We start from the raw sequence: 26,415 nt of genomic DNA on the forward strand, positions 1-26,415 counted from the left end.
CTAACTGTAGGGTCACACCAAGTGTTTTAGAAAGAGGCAAATCCCAGCCTTGCAATAGAAGTCCTTTAACAGCTCTGCCTCACCCCGAAAAATATTTTCAACTGGAATTCCATCTTTTCTGTGAACTGGTGTGTTATGTACATCTTCTGTAGTATATATCTGTTATGGAATGCAATGGAGCAACAATACAGCAAAACTTATTAGTTCATTGTATCATTCTTTCATCAGTACTTCACCATTCTTTAGAATTTTACTAGGCAATACGTTACATTAGACCAGGGATCGGCAACCTTTAGCAAGTGGCCCGCCAGGGTGAGCACCCTGGTGGGCCATGCCGGTTTGTTTACCTGCCGCGTCTGCAGGTTCGGCCGATCACAGCTCCCACTGGCCATGGTTCGCCGCTCCAGGCCAATGGGGGCTGCGGGCCGCGTGCCAAAGGTTGCCGATCCCTGCATTAGACTGACAAATATGTACAGCATTGTGCTGGGAATAACAACATTGTTCTGTACCCAGTGGCAGCTGGAATGTAATCTCGCTGTATTGAACTCACAAAATAGGGCTTTTAGCCCTTTCCCCCCCTTACTTTGAAGAAGAAAACTCAAATGCAAGAGTCACTTGCACATGGAGTACCAGAGTTTAACAAATTACAACTTCACTGCAAAAAATATAATGTAACCTTATTTTCCAGCCATCTACTTGTCATACTCCGAAGGTTCAATCATCCAACTTCCTCACTAAGCCACTTCCATACTTTCCTTTCCAAATGTGAAGACAGGATAGTTTTCACATTTGACATTAAAAACAGCCATCATTTTTTTAGTTTAAAAACACACTCACATACTAAGAAGCAAGATTTATTCTTCATGTATGAAAAACCAACACATCCTTATCTCTGAGAGGGACATACAAGTAAAAGCACTACACACTGCCAGACGAGTTTTGAGATTCCTTCTGCTCTGTCTACACTAGACAAAAAGTAATTAAAAAAAAGACATTGCTTAGAATGCCTTGAGATTGCACCTCTTGTGATGTACCTTTTTTCCACACACCACTGCCATCGCAGGAGTTTTTAATCACAAGTATTGGTTGCAGCACCTAGGATGAGGCCTTTTGCTGAGGTCTGGCTAAATAAGTATAGATTACATTAGTTTTGCTTCAGCTTAACACAAAGCCACAAGCATCACAGCTTCACTGGTTCAGTCAGTGACAGCTACAACTGCCAATGTGCTGCCCCAAGTTTGAAAGTTATCCCCAAAGTCGCTACACTCGCAAGAGACTTGAACATTATAGGACAGATGTTTCAGAGTCCCTGAATGAACTGCTACAGAGTGGCCAACGTGTGGTGTGGTTCTATCAAACAGTATTGATGCATGTACTTGCGAAACCAAAAGGTAAGTGATATGACAAACAATTTCACGAAATCAACACCCCTGCAATGGACGCTGAGTGTAGACATGCTCTTCAGGTCCTACTCAGTGACAAATCAGAACTGCATTAATTATTCTACCCTCTAATTCTTGAAAGCGCTGTTTCCCTGTTAAGTATATCCATATAATTCCTTTATGAACATAGCTGTTTAAGTGTCTACACTACCTTTGGGGTAATATCCTACAAGTGCATTTCCTCTTGGAGGCAAACATTTCACTTCAATTGTCCTTTCAACAATTGTTTCCTTCCTTTCAGGTCATGTCCACACACAAGTGTTTCATTATGACCTACAATGAACTTTCAATGCATTCAGGAGATTTTTATGATCAGACCCATTCAGAAGTCTGCAGAGGCTGAACCTGCCCTTAGGAATCCGTCTCAGGAAACATTTTTAATGGACGCAAAAGATGAAGTCACAAACCAAAAACACCAAGTCTCCTACCCATGTCTTAAAGAGCAGTTTTTCTGTTCCAATACATTATACTGAGTAACAGCTCTTAGCTTAAAGCTAACTGTGTGTTTAAAAAAAATCAAAAACTTCTATTCAGTATATAGCATTTTCCGCCACCATTAGCTGATGTTTATATTATCCAGTAAAAGCCATTATTCCACTTACTGTGCCACATCAGATACAGCAGGCAGTGGTGACTCCTCTGATATGAGGTCTAGGTCATCGATGAAGCTGTTGTCCTGTGAAATTTCATTGCTGTTTCCTTCTAAGCGCCTTCTCACTAGACAAATAATTTAGAAAGAGCACAGTACATTAGGGAGGCAGCATCTTCAAATTCTTTCCCCTCACCCATGAATTTCCATAGTAGATCATTTTTTTTAAACAGTCCCATCGTAAGACACTACATTTTTAGAGTAGATGCAATGAATTGTTTTGATAATTATTAAACACGTATAAGCCACATGCAAAAATACAAATGTACACATATGATGTGGTACATACACAATGAGATCAAACACACAGGGACCCTCTTACAGTTAAGCGTGTTTTTTCCTGAAGACCAACTTTCGCTCTAAGTGGAAGTTCACTATACAAAACGAATTGCAATTTGGACACTGCAATGAATGAAAACAATTGGGAACTTTGATTTATTTTGCAATAAATAGTATTCCACTACATCCAGGTTCTCTATGAGCCAAGAACTGGTTCCATGAGGCTCCCAAGTGCCAGGCTTCACAGCCACTGAATATTACGAAAACCTTGAAGAGGGAATCATCACTCAGTGGCAAACACACACTGCTTACACAGCCACTCAACTCTGTCAGTGTTGGATGCTGTGGAGACCATGAGCACGCACTGTGCTTCCCTGAGCTATGGGTGGGGAGTGGTGACAGGTTGCCAGAAAAAGGGACAGCCAGTCAGAAAGGAACCTTAAAAGTCCTTGATCCTCTGTGCTCCCTGATGACAGCTCACAAAGGGAACTTGGAACCAAGAAACAGAACAAAGATATTGGGCCAAAGAGAAAATCTTCTCACCAGAATTAGGAGGAAAGAGACTATCCACACACAAAAACAAATATTGCAAGATGGGGATGTGGGAGAGAGAAGCCAGTTCAGAATCTGTCTCTCCCCTCCACTTCCTATAGCCACTTCTCATGGTCCCTCACTCAACCCCATATTAAATCAACGGTGCAAGAGTAGCAGGATGCATGGCAGGCTTCTGAGAAGGATACAGACTAATTTTCACCATGTAACTATCAATTTCTTGCTATACTTTTAATTTTAGCACTCAAATAGTTGAGACTGTGGCTAAAAGACATGTCCCATGTTATATGTTAACAGAGACCTTTTCAGTGGTGGGTGGGAAGAACTATGTAATTATATTAGAGGCTGTACAGTACGTAGGCTGCCCAAGCTCATTAACTGATATCCCTGAGAGCATTTTTTCCCAACATGGTGTCTGTCAATAGGTTTATTCCTAGCCTGAATTTATGAACGTAAGTATTATGGTGAAAGACTATCTCTTGTTTGGTGACCCCCCATATTCATGCCTTCAGGGCGGAAGATGAAGAGGATATAGGAAATGTACTCAATGCTAATGAAGATTAAGAATTCTGGGCTAATGTTTCCATTCCCACCGATGGGGGAAAATGTGTAACAAACATTGTGCCAGTTTGATGGGGTAGAAAACACATCACTATGCTGCCCACTTGTGGGAGGAGTTTGAACAAGCCTGAAAAGAGTAGAGGGCAAAGCCTGACAACTTTGCAGATCCTGAAAATCTGTAATACATTGTGGAATAAAATGCAAATACTGCATGGATCTTGGTACATCCCTAAAGAAACAAAGGCCAACTCTGAGCTTTCCAAGTACACCTGTTGCCCTTGTAGCATGAAGTGGCTCATTGATCCACAGTTATGCTGGGGGAACCACTGGCATCATTTTTCTTCAGGCTGTAGGAAATGGATATTTATTATAAGGCATGATCTCAGAACACAGTTGTTCTAACATCATGTCCTACCTGATTGATAACCCCATACAATATATGTTTCAATACATTACCACCGTAAATACAGCTTTTCAGAAGCTACATTGCAAGTCCTCTAAATGTAGGGCTATTGGCACTGTTTCTCTGAGGTGACCTTTTTGGAGACTCATGGTATTGCATTTTTTCATGTTTTTCATTCCAGTCAAGAATAGTTAAAATCTTTCTATGATCTTTCGATAATCATCCATTTTCTTGCCTTCTTCTTGTATTTATCTTTTGAGTTTCATCTGCAATTGAGAATTGTTTGGAAGGCGAATGGTTTGGATTGACAGCACTATAATTTTGCTTAGGTGAAAAAAACTGATCACTTCGCTGCTTTCTTCAAGGCCAGACCAACATTAAGCATGTCATTTGAAGCAATAGGAAAAAAGGGAAAGTATATAAATAAGTTTATTATGACAAGAAATTAAAACTCTCTTTCAGTTAAGCTAAAAATCTGCTGATTCATCAGCTTCAGTCATGAAAACCTGCGGTTCAATTTAGTCAGATTATGAGTATATTATAACCTGATGCTGGTGAAATTAAAATATCAACATTTGTTTTCATGCACTTTTTGGATAGTTCTTTTGGATCTGTATTATAAGCAGTATCCTGTTTCTCCAAAATATCTTGATGCATGAAAATGTCTCTCACTAATACAGCAACAAAAGAGAGGTTGGGATAACAGGCAGTTCTCTGGTTATTTATAATTTCTGAACAAAAAATATCCACAAAAGTCCACATAATTTATTAAGGATAAAGGTTGCCATCGGTTGCCTTGTGAACCCTTGTACTTGGTTTGGCCTGCAGATTACACTTTAGACACACCTGCTATAAAAAGACATAAAATTCGGACATTTTATCACATACTGCATCAAGAAGTGTTAACAACAGTTCAGATATTACAGCCTTTATCAATCCAGGCAACAGATTTTTTTTTTTTATTTAACACAGAATCTGCTAATAGCCAGAGTTTCCGTAGTTATTTTCAAAGTTGGTCTTGCTGTCAGGTCTTGATTTTTTTTGGCCTTACCCAATATATTCCATGCATTGATAAAGACAAATGGAACTTCATTCTAGTGGTATGATAGAGCAACATTTTATGCCACTATTTTCAAATGATTCATGGACTTATTAACTTAGTGGTTAAAAATCTTCTCTCTTTACATATATCTGTATTCACAGTTATCAGAAGTATTTAATGTTGTGATGAATTTAGAGCTGCCCTGTAATAATTTATTAATACTGTATGGTTACTAGTATAGTGTCTCTTATATGAATATATTGGTTTAACTCAGGAAGGGTCTGTCTGGAGAACAGGCAGGAAAAAGAAGAATCGCTCCACAAAGCCACCTACCAGCAAACATTTAGCTCCCACAGGGGCAATGCCAGAACTTTTATGATTCTGTCTTTGCTTCTCCAGTCAACCTGCAAAGCTAGGTTTGACAAGGAAAGGCCAAAGCCCATGAACAGAGGAGATGCCTATGCCACCATCATGCAGTACTCTAGCTGATAGTACTCTAGCTACATTAGACATGCATGTAGATGGTTTTAAAATCCTTTTTCTCTAATGCTTTGTTCCTAGTGCTATATAAAACTTTTGTTTTAAGAAAGCTGTTTAGTCACCATATACCACTGGTCCCAAAGGGAAGAACTGCAGGTGTCCATACTCAGTCAGACCCACTGGATGCGCTTGGCGGATACAGACTACTACAGCCCATCTCCAGGTCTAAGAGTGGGAGAACTGCAAAATTCCTTGCTGGGATAGGTAAAGGTATGAAGCTTGGCACCGGAGAGAGTGCACTCAGAGAGACCTCAAAGGGGACAGAGGTGCAGCTAACCCTGTAACTGCAAAATAATATATTTTAAGAATTGAGACTAGCTAACACTTTAAAAAAAGCACTAGTACCCTATGTTCATTTCAATCAAACATGGGGCCTGACATTCACCTGCTATTCAAATAAATGGGAGTTGTAAGAGCTCAGCACCTCTGAAAATCAGGCATACAATTCTTTGGATATTCATCAACAGTTTGTCTTTAAAACAATATAATAGACATTGCTTCATTTATTTCATGCAAAAACCATTGAAAATATCTATGGACATATATCAGTTTACTTAAATCATTTTGATCTGAAGCAACAAAATTTGTCAAAGCTGCTAATGATCCAAACAGGTTCTATGGAAGTTCTCTTCTGCATATTTTAATGTTGATACTTCTAGAAAACTTGGTACAAACAACCGAGAGCAGATCTAAATACAAGGGACTAACTTGGAAAACATTGCCATGAACAAACAATTCGATTCAACCAAGAACCACCATATGCATACTACCAAAGAAAAATAAGTGACCGTCCAGAAGAAAGCAAAGTGAAACACTAATTCATCACTGTTTGTGAATGTAATTGATTTAAAGTGAGCAGAAATGAGAAAGGCAGGTCCACTTAGAAAATTAAAGTTGTCAGATTCTCAGGTTCATCCTGTGGCACCAGTTGATTGGCCTATCTTCAAGCTAAACACTAATGCATTTCACATCAATGCTGAAGAATGGAAAATCCATAGTACACATGCTAAGGAGTGAAAACTTAGGCCTGGACAATAGAGTTCTAAAATGTCATAACTGAACAATGCTAGCAGGACAGAAAACTGGAAAATAATTTAACTTACATCTGATTCAGACCTGCATTTAACCAGAGTTACTTTAAACTATGTTTTTAGGGAAAAACTAAGTTTTCTGGCACTGGAAATAGAACTCTGTGCCCTTCTAGCATTATTGCTGTGGCTGCTCCAAAGGAGCTCTATAGAATGTGACCTGTCAATTTTGCACTTGTTCTGACGAGCCACATTTCTATAAGCAAAGATTCCATTCATTGATCACAGTCTTAAGAAAAAGCAACTGAAGGATGCTGCAATGTATGAAGTATCTTAAGTAATCACACAAGTATTTAGGATTAGACATTTTTCAGACCCCACAGAAGCAGCATCACTTGTGACCACAGAGGGTGAGGTTTGGCCTTGATATAAGGAAGGGTTTCTCCTCACAAAAAGCTATTAGAATTTGAAATAGTCTATCAAAGGGAGGGTAAGTCATGGCCTAAGTGTATTCAAGGGATGAAGAGTTCTGTTAGCACCCACAACACACTCTTGAGTATTCCTACTGAAATGCCAACGAAGGGACCACAGTTCAACCAGAGATTTAGGAGATGGCTGGATATACAGGTAGTAACTGTGGCCAGAAATGCTTTCTTCCCTCTGCATTGAATAAGAAGTATCCAACCTTTTATTTTCAATGCAAACTTTTCTATGATTATTCACAATCTTCTCAGCTCAAAATTAAGCTAACTTTGCGTACTATCTGTTAGGACCACTTGGAAGCTGAAGTTAGTGCAGAATACTGGTGCCTGCTTATTAAACTGTGTTTTGATGCAGGGAGCACATTGCACTCTGCTCTGTAATCTGCACAGCTTCTACTACGTTTTTTTTGGTGGAGTTCGAGGTGTTCATCTTCATATATAAAACCGTAGGCATCTGGGGCATATCTATGTGACAGATTGAAATCTAGCATACAGGGAGAAAGGCAATCAGAAAAGGCACTCAAGCTGTAGCTCCCTCAGTTTGAAAGAAAAGTTCCTGCCCAGGGACTATAATACAGTAGCCTGCCCTCTGGCTTCTGACTCTCTCTAGGGTGCCACAACTTATATAATAACTAGATGCATCATATCACCAGATGATATTTTAACATGAATTCCATTTCTGAGCAATAGCTCTTCACCCCATAAGGGCAAAGTGCAAATCTTTTCCAAGAATAATTTATTACCACTTCCTATACCCACCAGATGCCAAGGGGGAAGCCAGGACAATTTCTCCAAGTGCTGGTAGGGCCTCCAAGAACAGCTATCTCATCAACAAGAATCAGTGTGAATTTGGTTCGAGCCTCTCACTGGGAGAAACTAGATCCTCCCCGTTCTGAGTGGGTCAGTGGAAAGCATTATTATGAGGCTCATAGCATTTAGCAGTTATATTATATGGTTCTCTAATGCTCTCAGACAAACAGCACTCTTTTCTATCAGAAGCATTCAATTCATGCAGAGTCAGGCAGTGCAGGTTAGTGTTCTGTAAAATATTAAGCCACTGCTAGACAATTCCGTTTTTTATCCTTGTAACCGTAACATTTCCCCTGGGGGTCTGGGGACAGAATAGGACCACTGCTCCTCCAGATTAGAAAGTTGCCCAAGATGCACCATATGATGAGCAAGTCAACCATGTCCATACCGGATTGGTCGCAGCTCGGGTTAATAATGACCGCACCATCCATCTCCTACTAGGGCGGACACGACAAGTATGCTACAGCTGAAACCCCAACAAAGAGGACCTGTGGAAGAGAACATCACCATAGCCACATGGAATGTAAGGACATTGAGACAAATAGGGAGGTTGAAAGAACTCACGTATGAAATGGAACAATACATCTGGCACCTCCTAGGACTCTCTGAGGTCAGATGGAAGAACTTTGGAGAGGCACTAACGGAAGAAGGCCATGTACTCTATTACAGTGGAAAGGACAAACATGTCAATGGCGTAGGATTTCTTGTGCATACAGATATCAAGAATTCAGTATTAGGATGCTGCCCAATATCCAGCAGGCTTATTTCCATCCATCTAAAGGCGGCACCGTTTAATATCACAGTGGTACAAGTCTACGTCCCTACAATAGACTATGACGATGAGCAAATTGAAGATTTTTACAATCAACTCCAAGACATCATCAATAAGGTACACAAGAAAGATATCCTGATTGTACAGGGAGATTGGAATGCTAAAATGGGCACAGGCAGATTTGCAAGATTATTGTGGCCCTTTCTGTAATGCGGTAACCAATGAGAAAGGATTGAGACTTTTGGAGTTTGCCGGCTATAACAATCTGGTTCTTGTAGACACATTAGGAGCACATAAAGCATCCAGACAATTAACATGGCATGCACCTGATAGTCTACATCACAGCCAGATCGACTACATCATGGTGCAAAACTGATTTTGTTATGGGACTAACAGAGTTAAAACAAGAAGCTTCCCCAATGCTGATATTGGAAGTGATCATGACCTTGTAATGCTAAACTTTTGACTGCAGCTAAGGAAAATCGTCAGGCCAAAGTTCACCAGAACTAAGTTTGACTTAGAGTCAGAGACCGAAATGTTGCAAAGTCATTCCAAGCAACGATCAGCAGAAAATTTGCTCCGCTGCTTGCTTTAGAGGAAGCCATAGAAGCAATGACAGCAATAGACATCCTTGGGAAACACCGTAAGAAGACAAAACCATGGGTCACAAATTAAATACTACAAATGTGTGACATTAGAAGAGAACTCAAGAGAGACAAGAACAGCACTGAGGGAGCGGATAAATACAGAGCGATTGGCAGAAAGATCAAGAAAGGAATGAAGGTGGCCAAGGAAATATGGATTGAAAAACAATGCTCTAAAATTGAAGAGTGTATCAATAATAAAAATAGCAAACAAGCCTTCCAGGTTGTAAAAGATCTAACAAAGGAAAGATGGACCAAAGCTAATGCAATTCAAGACAAAGAAGGGAACAGTCTTACAGAAGAAAGGGACATCATCAATAGGTGGACAAACTACTGCTCTAATCTATACAATCGCCAGGCAAATGGAGATCCTAGTGTCCTAGACAGCCCAGATTCAACAGAGGAGGATGACTTTCCAATATTGTGCAAAGAAGTGGAGACAGCTGTGAAATCACTCAAGAACGGAAAGGCTACAGGTATTGACAACATCCCACCCAAATTGATGAAATTCATAGTAATAAATGTATTCACCAAGATCTGCAATAAGATCTGGCAGACCGGTGAGTGGCCCTCCACGTGGACACAGTCACTAATCATGACTCTGCCAAGGAAAGGCAACCTGCAATTGTGTCAAAATTGCCTGACCATAAGCCTAATTAGCCATCATAGCACAGTGATGTTGAAAGTCATATTGAATAGACTGAAGCCACAAGCGGAGAATATCATCGCTGAAAAACAGGCTGACTTTCGTGCTGGAAGAACCACAGAACGGATTTTCAACCTTCGTGTTCAATGCGGTTATTGGAGTGATGCTGATGCTGATGATGAACCCTAACATTAAAAGCAATTTTACACTGTTGCCACTCTGTGACCCAATTCTCTGAAATATTAGCCCTCTAATCCTTAAGTTTTTCCATTCTATAAAATCAAAACTTTATCAGTGATAAATTCAAACTTCATATCACCTGCATTAAAAAATTTACATTGTAAAGATGATTGTAATAGTTGTGAACAGTTATCTTTTTGCCCAGAAATGTTTTTTTCAGAAATTATTCATTTGCTATATTGCAAGATGACTATTTTTTATTGTGTGGATTTCCAAAATTCACTTCAAAGTAAGTGTTCACTCAAAGCAAAATATCAAAAGTCAGAATAGAAAGGGATAAAAATATTTTCTGTGTCAAGAAGTCATAAGCTTCTAAGCAACTAAATAGCTCATCAGAATCACTCATGATAATTCTTCAATTTTGAAGAAATATAAAACATTAAAATACCTTCAACATGATAGTGAGGCTACCCAGGAATAAGATCCGAAGTTGTAAACTCCAGCTACCAAATATAGATAGCTCATAACAGTTGTAACTCAAGCCTGAGGAATTGTATCCTCGATTTCATTTTACTTTAACCAGTTTTGCTCCTCAAGAGTGGTCTTACAAGCACAACTACTGTATGTGGGATTTTTTGTTTTGTTTTGTTTTTTGGGGGTGTGTGTTTTATTTTGATGTGTTTGTTTTTGAATTCCATTCCAAATGCTATCAAAAGTATAAAGGAACCATGGCAGAAGAAGCAGCTTAGTTTAAGAGTTCAAGGTATTCCTCTGAGCATGACTTTAGGAAGAATAATGATTTGAAAACATACAAATATCCAGTGCAGCAAGCGTATGATGAGAAATGTCAGTGTATAGTTTGAACTGTGGGCCTTAATTATTGCTGCTACATCCTATGAAACTTTATTTTAAAAAAAAATAGAAAAAAAAAGAAAGAAATCTAAGCTTTTTTCTGTACATCTTTTCCCATCACTGCTGATCACTAAACAATGAGTTTGTGTATTATATATGTTGGACAAGCCTCTCTCAGGTCTCATGCTTTTTATATATATCAAAGTCAGTCACCCATTGCTTAAAAATCCAGGTGTATTTACACCAATTAACATAAATTAATCTATTAATCATACTTTAAACATTAACTTCCAAATTTCTAGGCTGGAAAAAAAGACATATCCCAAATTTACAATTAACACAATAAAAAGTAAGAATACAGCAGAGACAACATCTCCACTCAACAGCCAGAGTCATTCTTAAATATATCATCCCTGCCACAAAAAAAACCTCTCTCAGAAAAAGGTGAACAGAGGAGCCCTTTTTTCATAGATTCTAAGTCCAGGAGAGGTCACTTTGATTATCTAGTCTATCCTCCTGTATAGCACAACTCATACAAGTCCCAAAAATTATTCCTAGAACATATATTTTAGAAAAACATCCAATCTTGATTTAAAAATTGTCAGTGATGGAGAATCCACCATGACCTTTGGTAAATTGTTCCATATGGTTCTATGCCCCGTGGTAACTGCACCATTCCCTTTCAGAGACAACAGGGAAGAAAATTTCACAATCCTCCCCTGTATTTGGGAAGAGACCTTCCCTTGTGATGCCCCAATCCAGTGTCTATGACATCACACAGTTTGCTATACTGAAGACAATCTGATGTCTCCCAAACTGGATTGGGGCACCACTGAACAAATCAGGGAGGAATAAAAGGCTGATGATAAAGAAGAGAACTTCTATTTACACACAACAAAGATAAATGAGGGAAGAAGGAAAGGAAGGGAAAAGGAGAAAGAAAATATTTGCTTATTAGGTTTAGGTAGTATTATATATTCTTTGGTATTAAATATTCTGTTTAGATTCAGTTAATATATGAATCCAGCTCCAGCCAAAATATTCACAATGGCCAATATATATCCAGTCCTGCTCGCTAGCTGCTACTTTTTTCTACTTGCTGTGCCAGCTCCCAAGAAAAAGTCAGATTCACCAAAAACCAGAGGTAAGCTGAAAGGTAGTTTCTAATCAAGTAGATTATTAAACTTGTTAAAAGTCTGCTGTCATTTTGCAATGGCTGCTTAAGTTTTGTAAAAGACCATCTGTACCAAGTATAGCCAAGACCTGGACACCAAAGAACTTGAGTGAAGGTAGACATTTGGAGAAACCAACAGGGGAAACAGGGGCACATAAATGGTAATGGGCTGCAAATCCAAGCCAGCTTAATTACACACAAAACATGTACTGTTAGATCAATAAACAGTCCCTCAAGACATATATGATGATGTGTGTAGACACTATGCCTTGTACCTGGTGATGGAGGACAGCTTGCAGCACAGATGGATAAAGATGACCAGGAAAGCTGTCGACCTGCATGCAAAAAACAGGGCCAGAAAAGGCCAGACAGGAAGCAGAGAATAAGCTAAACCAATTCTCAGCCAAAGCACAAAGAAGATTAACATTCAGAGAGCAGTAGTGAGGATAGGGTCTCTTACTCTATTAGGAGTTAAGCTGAAAACAGGTATTTTATTACAGAACACTATAAAAAAGGGACTTAGAAGACCAATAGTAAATTCCAATCCACCCCTTCAATGCTGCTTTTGTTTTCATGTCACTCTTACCTACTTGATTTTTGCTTATTTTCCCCCTATGGGAAAGATTGAGAACAAACTTCCATGGTTTATAACCTACTACACATATATAGTGATAGGAGATAAAATGAGTTTACCAATTTGCTTACAGTGAGTAAGATTTTCAAAAGCACCTAAAACTGACTTAGGAGCCTAAGACCAATTTTCAAACATGACTTAGGCTCCTTAATGTACATGTTACCCAATATGTACATTTTGGTTTTATTATTATTTAGTGCTGCTGGAATTTACAGTTTAAAAGAATATGTATCTAGGATCCTAGAAGAGCTTCTATACGGGAGAAAACTGTCAAGGCAGCTTGTGTGTAAGGTCCAACACCACCTCCCGCCACACCCATCTAATTTAAGGGTGTATCTCATGAAGGTAGTATAAATTGTGGTAAACAATATTAAAGCAAAAGCCCTTGTTTGTGACTAAACGCTAATGTTATATGATGCCTACTAATATTTAGCTCAAAAGTTAGCCTGTCTAAAAGCTTTTAAACTATTTCACCTACTGTTCATTGTAGCTAGTATCTATAAAATAGGACTATAAAAAATTTCCATGTGTGGGGCTGGACCCTGCCAGCACATAGAATCATAGGACTGGAAGGGACCTCGAGAGGTCATCTAGTCCAGTCCCCTGCACTCATGGCAAGGCTAAGTATTATCTAGACCATCCCTGACAGGTGTTTGTCTAACCTGCTCTTAAAAATCTCCAGTGATGGAGATTCCACAACCTCCCTAGGCAATTTATTCCAGTGCTTAACCACCCTGAAGGTTAGGAAGTTTTTCCTAATGTCCAACCTAACCCTTCCTTGCTGCAATTTAAGCTCATTTGCTTCTTGTCCTCTCCTCAGAGGTTATGAAAAAAAATGTCTCCCTCCTCTTTGTAACAACCCTTTACGTACTTGAAAACTGTTCTGTTATCATGTCCCCCCTCAGTCTTCTCTTTTCCAGACTAAACAAACCCAATTTTTTCAATCTTCTCTCATAGGTCATGTTTTCTAGACCTTTAATCATTTTTGTCAGTCTTCTCTGGACTCTCTCCAATTTGTCCACATCTTTCCTGAAATGTGTCCAGTTCTGGGTGCCACAATACTCCAGTTGAGACCTAATCAGTGCAGAGTAGAGTGGAAGAATTACTTCTCATGTCTTGTTTACAACACTCCTGCTAATATATCCCAGAATGATTTTTTTTTTGCAACAGCGTTACACTGTTGACTCATATTTAGCTTGTGGTCCACTATGATACCACAGGTTTCTTCCTAAATGAAGTACTTTGCATTTGTCCTTACTGAATTTCATCCTATTTTCTTCAGATCGTTTCTCCAGTCTGTCCAGATCATTTTAAATTTTAATCCCATCTTCCAAAGCACTTGCAATCCCTCTCAGCTTGGTATCGTCCACAAAAAATTATAAGTGTACTCTCTATGCCATTATCTAAATCACTGATGAAGATATTGAACAGAATCGGACCCAGAACTGATCCCTGTGAGACCCCACTCATTATGTCCTTCCAGCTTGACTGTGAACCACTGATAATACTCTCTGGGAATGGTTTTCTAACCAGTTTTGCACCCACCTTATAGTAGTTCCATCTAGGTTGTATTTCCCTAGTTTGTTTATGAGAAGGTCATGCAAGACAGTATCAAAAGCTTTAGAAAAGTCAAAATATACCACATCTACTGCTTCCCCCCATCCACAAGGCTTGTTACCCTGTCAAAGAAAGCTATCAGGTTGGTTTGATATGATTTGTTCTTGACAAATCCATGCTGACTGTTACTTATCACCTTATTATCTTCTAGATCACAGGTTCCCAAACTTATTTGGCCTACCACCCCCTTTTTGGAAAAAAAATTACTCAGCGCCCCCCTTTTCAGAAAAAAAAATTACTCAGCGCCCCCCTGGAAATCTACCTTTTTTAAGCGAACAAACAGAAAGATGCAGTGACAAATTTGCGTTTATATGTATCTATATTTCTACCTACGTCCTACAATATAATAAAGAAAGATGTGTTATTAGAATATCGCCCACGACATCAGGTATACAGTGGGTTTTTGCGTAGGACGGCAAAAGACAACCAAACTAAAATACTAATGAAACTAATAAACTTGGTTTTGTTCTTTGCTCAGCATTAGATATATGTATTTGATATTAAATTGTCAAATATCATACTAAATGTATCAAGAAATAATTAATTTAAAAATAATCAATATGCAACTAAAAATCAGTTAGTTTTAATTTAGTTTGCCCTTATTTAAATAATTGTTCCTTATTAACACACGCCTTATTTACCAATTAACACAGATGATTCGATAGATATAAATAAATGTTAATAGTTACTTTTTTTACGATTTCATTCCCCTGTTTTCGTTAATATTGTAATAAAAAATATGACAAATATATTGACTGTACACTTCAAATAGTACTGTACCGACACAAGCCTGCTACGATTTTATTAGTAAGCACTAGAGACACAGAAACGTACGGTAGATATGTAAGAAAATGTATAAAAATACTCACGTGTAAATTGCTGTTTTATTGAAACAACAATAATACAATTTGCTTTGTATGTGATCCGTAAAGATCGAAGGTATCGAATATAAATAATTTTTTAAATACTTATTGCACTGTTTCTGAATTGTGTAAAAAGCAGTTAACAATAATCTAAATTAGATTTCATACATGTCACCTATTTATAGTATCGTATTGTAAACAAGTCATTACACGCACATATTCCTGCCGATGCATGCTGGACTTCCCGACAATGCGTGACACGCTCGCCTGCCAACACTTGCTTGTTAAGAGCTGTTGGCGGACTTGACACCTGATCCGTTATAATTTGTGAATTTATTTGGAAAATAAAGTAATCACTACAACTTTAACTCTGTTACACAACAGATGAAACATGTACGAACGGTTTTTCAAAATTTTCTTATATTCTCTTTTCTTTATGCTTCCACCGCCCCCTTATTTTTATTCAACGCCCCCCAATTGCACCTGAGGCTACTACTGCCCCCCTGGATTGTTCCAGTGCCCCCCAGGGGGCGGTATCGCCCACTTTGGGAACCTCTGTTCTAGATGTTTGCAAACCGATTGCTTTATTATTTGCTCCATTATCTTTCCGGGTACAGAAGTTAAGCTGGCTGGTCTGCAATTCCCCGGGTTGTCCTTATTTCCCTTTTTATAGATTGGCACTATATTTGCCCTTTTCCAGTCTTCTGGAATCTCTCCCATCTTCCATGATTTTTCAAAGATAATTGCTAATGGCTCAGATATCTCCTCAGTCAGTCCCTTAAGTATTCTAGGATGCATTTCATCAGGCCCTGGTGATGTGAAGACATCTAACTTGTCTAAGTAATTTTTAACTTGTTCTTTCCCTATTTTAGCCTCTTCTGATCCTACCTCATTTTCACTGGTATTCACTATGTTAGACATCCAATCACCGCCAATCTTCTTGTTAAAAGCCAAAACAAAGAAGTCATTAAGCACCTCTGCCATTTCCACATTTTCTGTTATGTGTTTTCCCCCCCTCATTGAGTAAGGGGCCTACCCTGTCCTTGGTTTTCCTCTTGCTTCTAATGTATCTGTAGAATGTTTTCTTGTTACCCTTTATGTCTCTAGCTAGTTTGATCTCATTTTGTGCTTTGGCCTTTCTAATTTTGTCCCTATATACTTCTGTTACGTGCATGACTACATCTCAGTCATTGCCTACTGGTTCTGCTACAGCACTCAATAGGTTACATAAAACTCTAGTACACAATAACCAAGCAATTTTAGAAAAGTATTTGTTAAAGAATGAAATGGGACAGTCCTGATGATCTCCTCAAATGAAATTCCCATTGAATTCAATGGAAATTTTGCCTGAGTAAGGTCTGTAAGACTGGGCCCTAAAACACAATTCTCTCTTTAGTTCATCGAGTCACATGATCTCCATCTGCTGGAAGACAGAAATGAGGCAACAGTTCTCAAGCTAGGAATTCCACTCACTAAGTAGTGATGTCACAAAGTTTTGCTTTATTTCCAGTCTCCATCTTGTGGTAGGAGTTTATATTAACCCACTGCTTTGACTAGTGTTTTGGACACCATCTTTGGAGTGATGAAAACAATGTCAAAAGACATGTAGCTGGGCATAGATGCTAATTTATTTAATATCAGGAATGAAATTATTCCAAGTCTTCTCTTTTTGGAGAACACAGAAAGTGACACATGAAAATCAGACCAATGGCCTACCTAGCCCGGGGTTCTCAGATGTGCTTCTAATGAGAACAATATCTTAATAGAAAGATGAATCTACTTATACCATGAGATTGTCTCTCCCTGTTTATAACATGACCCACCTGCTGTCCCATTGGCACCTAAAGCACCACTCGGTGAAGCAATTAGGAAAGCCTTTAATGTACTACTTTTAAAATATTTTAGCAGCTGGAAGGAGAGCAAGCACAAGTGAGAAGCCAGCTCTTTTCAGTCCACCAGCAAGTGCTGCATGGATTGTTAATTGTTCACAGACCACAGATTGAGAACCAATGATCTAAACTAACAATATATAACCCAGAATCCCTGACACCTTGTACTAGCCAAAGTGCAAGAAGTGACATAATAGACAATTGTAAAAAGCAACAGAGCTTTCGTGGGTAAGAACCTCACTTCTTCAGATGCAAGTAATGGAAATCTCCAGAGGCATGCATCTGAAGAAGTGAGGTTCTTACCCACGAAAGCTTATGCTCCCAATACTTCTGTTAGTCTCAAAGGTGCCACAGGACCCTCTGTTGCTTTTTACAGATTCAGACTAACACGGCTACCCCTCTGATACATAATAGACAATTGTGGAATAACTTGCCTGTAAGAGAAGTTTTAATTACAGTTGTTGGGCTTGTGCCCTAAAACTATGAGGGTTTATATCCCTAATAAATGTTCATCTTATGTGGTTTTGGGTATTTTCATTATCCATCTAATCCTTTTTGAAGCACTCTAAGCTCTTATCCTCAATTATATATTGTGACCTTGACTTCTACAGGTTAAGTATGTGGTATAAAAAGCAGTTTCTTCTTGTTTGCTTTCCAATTTCACTGGCAACCAACAGGGCTGATTACAGTGGGCTGGAGGGAGGAATGTCCATTTCCCCCCCCACCCCACCAAATGTTTTTTTGCACTTTTCTCAAAGTTCCACAGGTCATGGCCTGGCCACTTTTAAGCAGAGGTCCTGTACTAAATCAATCCGGATGCGGCCAAAGTCATCTGGAGCATCACTCTGGCTGCATGGTCAGAATGCCACTTATATTTGGCTTGACTGTCCCTCCATACAGAGAGAAGGGCAGCCAGGCCAAATGATGTTGCAACTTGGCACATGGGAAGTCAGAGCACATGAGAGTTGCTGAGAACTCAATTCCTAGCAGCACTGGCTCATGCACTGTGTGCATAAGAAAGAGGGTAGACTCAGTGGAGCTAAGCAAGACCTGACTTCCCTGAGGTAGGGAGAAGCAGGGACTGGAACAGACAGGGTACCTGCCAGGAGGGGCAGGGATTGCAACTTCCCTCACCCCTCTGCCCAAATATCTGAATTGGCACCACTGTTTGCAACCCCTTGTTCTAGTATTACAAGCTCAATATTAATCTCAAGTAGGCAGTGGCATATTCACTCTAAGAATAATATTTGACATATGTAAAGAGCGTGCTTTTAAAAAGAGAAATTCATGGTACTTTGTGCCACATTCTGCTGTGAACATTTTAAGGATTGCCTACATCGGGGTGGCCAACCTGTTAATATGCAGAAGTTAATATGCAGCTCCTTGTATAGGACACCAGGACTGGAGCTACACGCGCCAACTTTCCAGTGTGCTCACTGCTCAACCCCTGGCTCTGCCGCAGGCCCTGCCCCCACTCTCCCTTTCCTCCCCCCCACCCCGAGCCTCCTGCACACCATGAAACAGCTGATCGGGAGGTGCGGGGAGGAAGGAGGAGGTGCTGATCGGCGGGGCTGCCGGTGGGCAGGAGGCGCAGGGAGGGGAGCTGATGTGGGGGCTGCTTATGTATTACTGTGGCTCTTTGGCAATGTACATTGGTAAATTCTGGCTCCTTCTCAGGCTCATGTTGGCCACCCTTGGCCTACATGGTGCCTTAATCCACACCATCTGAGATGTAAATTCTATTGCACACCAGTTGTTGTACAGTAACTAGCCTTTGTGGACTCTGCTGGAAAACATTAAAAGTTCCCTACTGCATGCTAATGTAGTCCCATTTCAAACAGCACTACTTTAATCGACACTAGGGACATTTTACTGTGCACCAGCAGGGTGCACATGGGCCAGTTAGTGTGCAACATATTAGTGCACATTAGAATTTACACCTGAGCCTGTGTGGACTAAGGCACCATCTAGACATGCCCTTAGATAAACTTCAACAGGATACAACATCTGGTATCACAGGTATCCAATTTAAATCAAACAACACTCAAAAAGCACGTTACACAGGAAATTAGACACTACTATTCACTTTATTCTTTCTATGATCTTTTGTCCATATAAATCTACAGACAAAGTTACACGCTGCCTTGCATACCACAGAATCATAATTCCTAACATATGTAGTGGGATGGCATAGTGCGTAAATGAGCACAGAATGCAACTCCAAATCATTAAGGCACGCTGCATCTGAACACTGGCAGAGAGCAAATAATAAAATACACCCTTGAATTAGTATGAAGATGCTTTGAACCTACCTGATTGCTTGAACATCCTTGTAAGACCTAGTGGGCAAGAAGGGTTATATAAAATCATGAGTGATGTGGAGACAGTGGATAAGGAAAAGTTATTTACTTATTCCCATAATACAAGAACTAGAGGTCACCAAATGAAATTAATAGGCAGCAGGTTTAAAACAAATACAAGGAAGTTCTTCTTCACGCAGCACATAGTCAACTTGTAGAACTCCTTACCTGAGGAGGTTGTGAAGGCTAGGACTATAACAACGTTTAAAAGAGAACTGGATAAATTCATGGATGTTAAGTCCATTAATGGCTATTAGCCAGGAGGGGTAAGGAATGGTGTCCCTAGCCTCTGTTTGTCAGAAGATGGAGATGGATGGCAGGAGAGAGATCACTTGATCATTGCCTGTTGGTCCACTCCCTCTGGGGCACCTGGCATTGGCCACTGTCGGTAGACAGGATACTGGGCTAGATGGATCTTTGATCTGACCCGGTACGGCTGTTCTTATGTTCTAAGGGGTCAATTTTATATATAATATATAAAGTCATTTTCTGTAGTATAATGAAATTTAAGATTACTGTAAAAAGGGTGTTCAAATACAAAATCAGCCTCAGATTTTTACAACACAAGCACAGACAAAATTATAATCCATATGAAATGATTTATGTTGTCTCTTTCTAGTTCCCAATGAACATTAAATGCTCATATCACTGAAACTGCATTTGAATTGGAAGTGGCTGACAGGCAGGCTTGTTTGTAGAATCAGAAGAGAGATCAAGGACTGATTGGACATAGAGACTTAAGTATCTGCTCTTGCCCAGATATGATCCTCCAGAAGAGGATGGAAGAACATTAATGAAGCAAGCACTGCTGGTGCCCAAGCTCTATCTACACAGAAAGAAGAGTTAAATCTCCAATGCTATCAATGCTGTACCTTTCAAAAAGATTTTCAATGTAATTTTTGCCTGCCCATATTAACCTTCTGATTTAAAAAAAAAGTGACAATAATGCATATTGATTATACAATGGCATGACAACTGCAAAGACAAGAGCATGGACTATAGCAACAAGCTAACTCTATTCCAATAGCTTTACCTTCTAGATTTCTGATTATGCTATGCCCAATCCCAATTTATCCCTTCTCATACCAAAAGCCAGAAATGCATGGATGCAGCAGCATGTTGAGGGACATCAAAGGACTGGTTTACAATATTAAAAACTACTTGTCTGGCAAAAGGTGTCAGCTACGTATACTTTAGCTGCATGCATAGGCCAGGATAAGTGGTGTTCATCCGTGCCAATGTCAGAGAGGTATGTTTAGGACTTCCTCCCATGAGGCATGTTTTTCTGAAATTGTGCTAAACATGGCCTGTTGTAGTTGTGATGGAAATGGAGCTGTTCTATTATAATTTATTAATACCATATGTTGGCCTGGTTATGATGATGGTTACAGCGCTAGCTCCACTTCTGTCCCTCTGAGTGTACCCCTGCAGGTATTACGTCTTGTGCCTTTACCTATCCCATGGTGGAATCATGCAGTTCTCCCACTCGTAGACCAGGCCCTGGGCTACATTATCCTGCAAGTATGCCTACACTGCAATTAAACACCCATGGCTGGCCCATGTCAGCTGACTCCAGCTCAGGCTGTGGGACTGCAAAATTATGGTGTAGGTTTTCAGACCAGGGTTGGAACCCTGGCTCTCGTGACAGTGGGGAAGTTGCAATAAATGACAACAGCAATACAACAAAAGGAATTGCTTATTCTTAGAGCTTCTAATTTTCAGTTTTAACCAACAAACACCAATGATACAAAGGAAAGACAGATGTTTATCCAACGAAACACCACAATGAAGACACCAGCAATGGTTACTTGAATCCAAGGGTTTGTCTACACAACGCAGTTGTGCATTTATGGGTCAGTTTAAGATCCTGCTGGTGCACACTAAAGGTTCTCTAGTGCTTTTTAACACAGTGCTGTTTCAAACTGCACTACCTTAAAGAGCCCTTGGGAACATTACAAAGAGATTACTCATTACAGTATATGCAAAGAAAGCCCCTGGAAAACCTGATTTTTGGACAGCCACATAAAAAAGAAAAACTCAGAAAGTGTTAAAAATAAACCCTGCAACTTGAAATAATAAGCCCTGAGAAACAGAAGCAGGAAAAATAAAGCATGAGATAAAAGGATGTATCTCCTGTCTTTAGGTAACCTAGGCAGGCCTAACATCTTCAGACTCCTCAGCGGCATCTGAAGCCCTGTTGATGTAACCCAATATAGTTATGCAGCAATCATCTCAATAACCAGGCCAATGTGCAGTATTCACAGAGCAGCTCCAATTCCATCACAGTAGCCTATGATTGCGTTTCAACCTTGTGCAGCTAAAACTGCACAGAATCAATTGCTGACACTGCTTGTCGGCAATGAGTTCATTTTCTGGCACAGATCTTTTTCCAGCCCTGAGCAGCTCATGAGGAATTTGAACAGGACTTCTCCAGAAGCAGAAAACCCAGCACGACTACTGCATTCACACTGTGTCCAAAGTAACCATTTTGTCAGTATTCCATAGCACAGAACCGTTTACATTCATTTCAACTTCAACAGGTATTCCCTCTGCTCATTTAAATGCCACTCAACAATCATTCAGCAATTTGAACTATTCTTCTCACTCACTTTGTATCCCATTATTCAAGGACATTTTGAATCCATTTGGAAATGCATTTCCAGGGTTGGAGATGCCATCTACAACTTCTGAATACATTCAGAGGATCAGCTGTCCAAGTTCAAAACACTGATGCTAACATAGCTGACTTTTTTAGGCTAGCAAAGAACAGGCATTGATTGTGTTAATTCAGCATTTCTGGATGTACAGTGAGCACATTCAGGGAAAATATCAGTCTATATTAGCTTTGAAACTGATCCTTCTTCATTGATTTTTTGAAAAAGGGGAGAAGAACTTGACCCTCAAACGAAACAATTAACAGTCAGTGAAAAGTCACTCAGCAGCTTCCTGGTTCTGCAGGGAGAGCCTCTTAACACATACAAACTCTTAAAGTTACACAGAGGGAACATATCATGTAATAAAAATATATAGAGTTACTTCACATTATGAGATTCAGAAGTGTCATTATAGTAAAAATGTTTGTTTTGAAAGGAAAGACAGTTTTACTGTATCTGTTAAAGAAAATAAACCCCAAAATGTTTTCATTTTTCACTACTGTTATTATTCAAAGCATACAAATTGCCATGATATTAAAACAGGAAACAGCATCTGAATTTTTGTTAATGTTGTGACTCCGAAGAACACAAATCCAATTATGTTGCATTACAGTGAAATGTATCATAATTATTTGCAGGTCTAATGCAATCTTTTGCATCACATAATTGAAGTCTTGTAGAACGATTTAGCATTCACTAGCAGTTAACTATGAATTCAAGAAAAAAAGAGCATTGTTACTATTAAGTCACAAATCTGCTTACCCTCTAGTGATTGGAAAAAGACTGGAAATTAAAATAGATCTCATCAGCCGACAGAATAATTATAGTATTTTTCTCAAAACCTGAAGCAAGTCAAGACAAAAATTTTCTTATGAACAGATTGAATTAAACCAAACTATTCCTACTAAAAGTCCCAATTATCCCTATAGTTATTATCTATTGAATCCAGAAAAAAAAAAAAAGAATTTCCGTGGGAAAGTACTCCCTCTTTTTCAAATTACATATATGATGTAATACTTAGCCATTAAAAGTTTAATTTGGAGATATTTTAAATGGCATAGCAATTTATCTTCAAGTCTAAATAATAGTTATGCACATTACGGCAAGGTTAAAAAAAGAGATAGTTCAAAATAGACTAATTAAACATTCAACACATTGTCTTCTGAGCTTCAAATGATGCAAATATCCAGCTTACTTACAGAGTCTGGAACCTAGCAGATCCTTATAATATTCAAGAATTTTTTTTTATATAAATGCATTAACTTTCTAGAGGTACCATCAAACATAACCGCACTTCTCTGGAAGTTGAAGGCACTGGGTCTTCAGCCTTGTACTTTAAACATGTACTGGGGACATGAACAGGGCCGGCTCTGGCTTTTTTGCCACCCAAGGCAAAAAAGCCTCCCGCCATCCCGTCCCCCCCTTCAGGAGTGCGGCTGGGGAGGGGGCCGAGCCCGGCCGCGGGCCGCTCTCCCCGACCGGCCGGAGCGTCAGGGGGAGGGCGGAGAGCCCGGCCGCGGCTCCGCTCTCCCCGGCAGCCAGAGCGCCGGGGGGAGGGCGGCGAGCCCACTGCGGCTCCGCTCTTCCCGGCGGCCGGAGCTGGAGCGCCGCGCCGCCGCCCCCCTCCAGGTGCCGCCCCACGCACAAGCTTGGTGGGCTGGTGCCTGGAGCCGGCCCTGGACATGAATATCCAGTGTAACACCACAGACATTTACACGTTATGGCTTATGAAGAAGCATTTCATATAGACCAGCATGGAAATTATAAAGCTTGTACTGATATGCCTAGACTCATTACGGCAGAAACAAACCTGTAACTGAGCTTTTCATTTAGGTTATTTTTTCTGTTACAAGATTCTAATTCTTTGTGAAGGAAAAGATTAGGTTTTTATGACAACACACCTGGTGTGTGAAAGCCTCCCAAAATTATGAAGTGTGTACATAGAGTTATTTCTCCCTTAATATGCCCCTCAATCAGCAGAGGCTGGACTTTTTTTTTTTTTTAAATGGTGGCATTACTGTAGGAAAGCACAGTTGAAGTGAGTTTTGGATTTTGTTCTTTAGGTGCTGAGTCTATTTAGGTGCTCCTTATTTGTGGGCCATGATGGCATTTCTTGCATTTCAGACTGAACTGGAACAGGATGGCTAATCTCTCTCCATCCTTGTCTTATACAGGTCTAAATGCAATGAGTACCCTCTGTTAGCCTACAGCACCATCCAACCAGAAATTATTATACAGACCAGGTTAGGAAACATTTGTGAGCAAAAGACTTCCTGATCAGGTGGCTTTCCATTCACCAGCAGTTTCTGAGGCCCTGGTGTTATTGATTTCATCTGTCAAGCTTATGTGAAATGGGTGTTGACCCCCAATATTTTAGGAACAGAAAATTCCTGTTCCTAAAACCTTATAGCAGTTTGAGAATGATGGAAGATATAAGCCTGTGGCCTGACCTTTTGCTGTTCCCTATGTCAGGACAGACTCTTCTTCCTGCTGGCAGGGGAATGGGGCGGGGAGTGCTTCCTGGGTTAAGATTTCAAAGCTTTGAGACCCAGAAAGTCTAGCTGTTTTCTGAATTCCTGGCTACAGCTAAGGTGCCTTACTCTGCTTCCTATTTGCAGGACAGGCAGCGTTGCTCTTTCTGTTGGGTGCTTCTCATTGGTGGAAAGAGGTTAATAATACTTTTTGGAATTGAAGCAACTGTATGGTTATTTGCTTGTGCTGGTAGCTCCTCTCCTTTTCTGTTGCTGATGGAAGGAAGGAGAAGAAAAATGAAACTGCAAAGACTGATGAGCAGACTTTTAAATGCCTGCTTATTATCAGTTCCCTGTTTGGAATGTATCCTTTCTTTTCTTGAGGTGTAAGCTCTAGTTTGGCTGAAGTCACAGATGAAATGCATGTATAGATCTAGTTGCCCCACTCACAATACTGCATGATTGACAGAATCTTTTTAGGAAAGGCTGAGACTGGAATAATGTAAGATTTTGAGAGGTCCATGAGCAGAGCTGTGGGGAAAAACTTGCAAAGCACCTGTTTCCTCTAGACCCAGGTCTAACTAGCGCTCTCAGTATGCTATTCTGAGGGATAAAACATTCCAATAGAAAACCTTCACAACTGAAATCATCTTTACAATAAAAATAAAGAAAGCCACCATTCAGTCATAGTTGCTTATTATAGGCTATACACACTCTCAGTAACATACTTGTGCTGGCTTTATTCTACAGTGTTAATCTAGTTAACAATGTAGAATCAAATTCAATAGTTTTATGTAACACTGACTATTATTGCAACAGGTCTATTAACTATTTAATTTAAAGCTCCTGATGTCAAAGACAATATTTTCTATTGCAGTCTATGCACTTTACATGCATATGTTCCTAATTTCCTTTGGAGATAAATACACAAATAATCAAAATCCAATAAGCATCATTAGTGTGCAAAGTAATTCTTGTCCAGGTAGGAGAGAGTTGGATTTAAAGGCTCAGTTTGAGATATACTATTGGTATTTTTACTTCACTGATATGCACACCAACATTTTCAACTTTTTAAATGGACATAATTTCAGATGCTTATTGGATTTTGATTATTTGTGTATTTATCTCCAAAGGAAATTACCCGTTTTTTTAAAGCCTACTACTCTCTTCCTTAAACATGCTTATCATATGAATGAACTAATCTCTTGTTTTATGAAAGCATTTCTGCCTTATTGGAAATATTGTACAACTTTCTGAATCTCCTAAGATTCAATTTCTCCACAAAGAATGGGAAATGTCCTATTTAGAGATGAGCAAACTAGTTCTGATTCCAAGTAAGTTCTCCCGCACCTTCTGCCTTTGCAACATTATGAAAACTACACCCAATCTGACCCTTTCCACTAAACAGCAATAGGAACTGGAAGACAGCTAGGGTTGCAGGCACCCTCATTCTGGCTCACTCAGCACACGCCAGTTTAGGGTAGAGTTAGGTCAGCATGACCTGAAATGGAACTTATTTGAGGTAGTGCAACCAGGTCTGTGACCATGATTTCCTCATTGAAAAGAGAAAGGAAAAAGCCACTAGCAACAAATGCCGGCCCTCTGCTGTTCAGTGTTTTTGAAAACTGGAATCAAGCTCTGAGAAGTCCGCATGATGATAATATATGAAAGAACACAACCTGAAGCAAAGGGTTAGAACTGGGTCATAGCTGATGCACCAATGACGCAGGATCAGAACCAGGTTGGCTGCACTTCAGCAATCCTGGAGTTAGTACAGTATTAGAATTGGGTCACGGATGATCTGCCCATAATTAACCTACTCAGGCTTGCAAACCATTCCCCTCCTTTTACAAAAAGTTTAGAAAGTCCAT

At 39.7% G+C, this 26,415-nt stretch overlaps 1 protein-coding gene across 1 annotated transcript in view; it reads right to left on the reverse strand.

Annotated features, from left to right (window-relative positions):
* Positions 1–26,415, reverse strand: part of LOC101933868 (potassium voltage-gated channel subfamily KQT member 1-like) — a 730,845-nt gene that overhangs the window by 567,482 nt on the left and 136,948 nt on the right. Inside the window, exon 13 of the mRNA XM_065584152.1 lies at positions 2,045–2,159. Coding sequence (XP_065440224.1) covers positions 2,045–2,159 — 115 coding nt within the window. The remainder of the gene's footprint in view (positions 1–2,044; positions 2,160–26,415) is intronic.

This window comes from Chrysemys picta, chromosome 1, assembly GCF_011386835.1.
Source record: "Chrysemys picta bellii isolate R12L10 chromosome 1, ASM1138683v2, whole genome shotgun sequence".
Classification (NCBI taxonomy): Eukaryota; Metazoa; Chordata; order Testudines; family Emydidae; genus Chrysemys; species Chrysemys picta.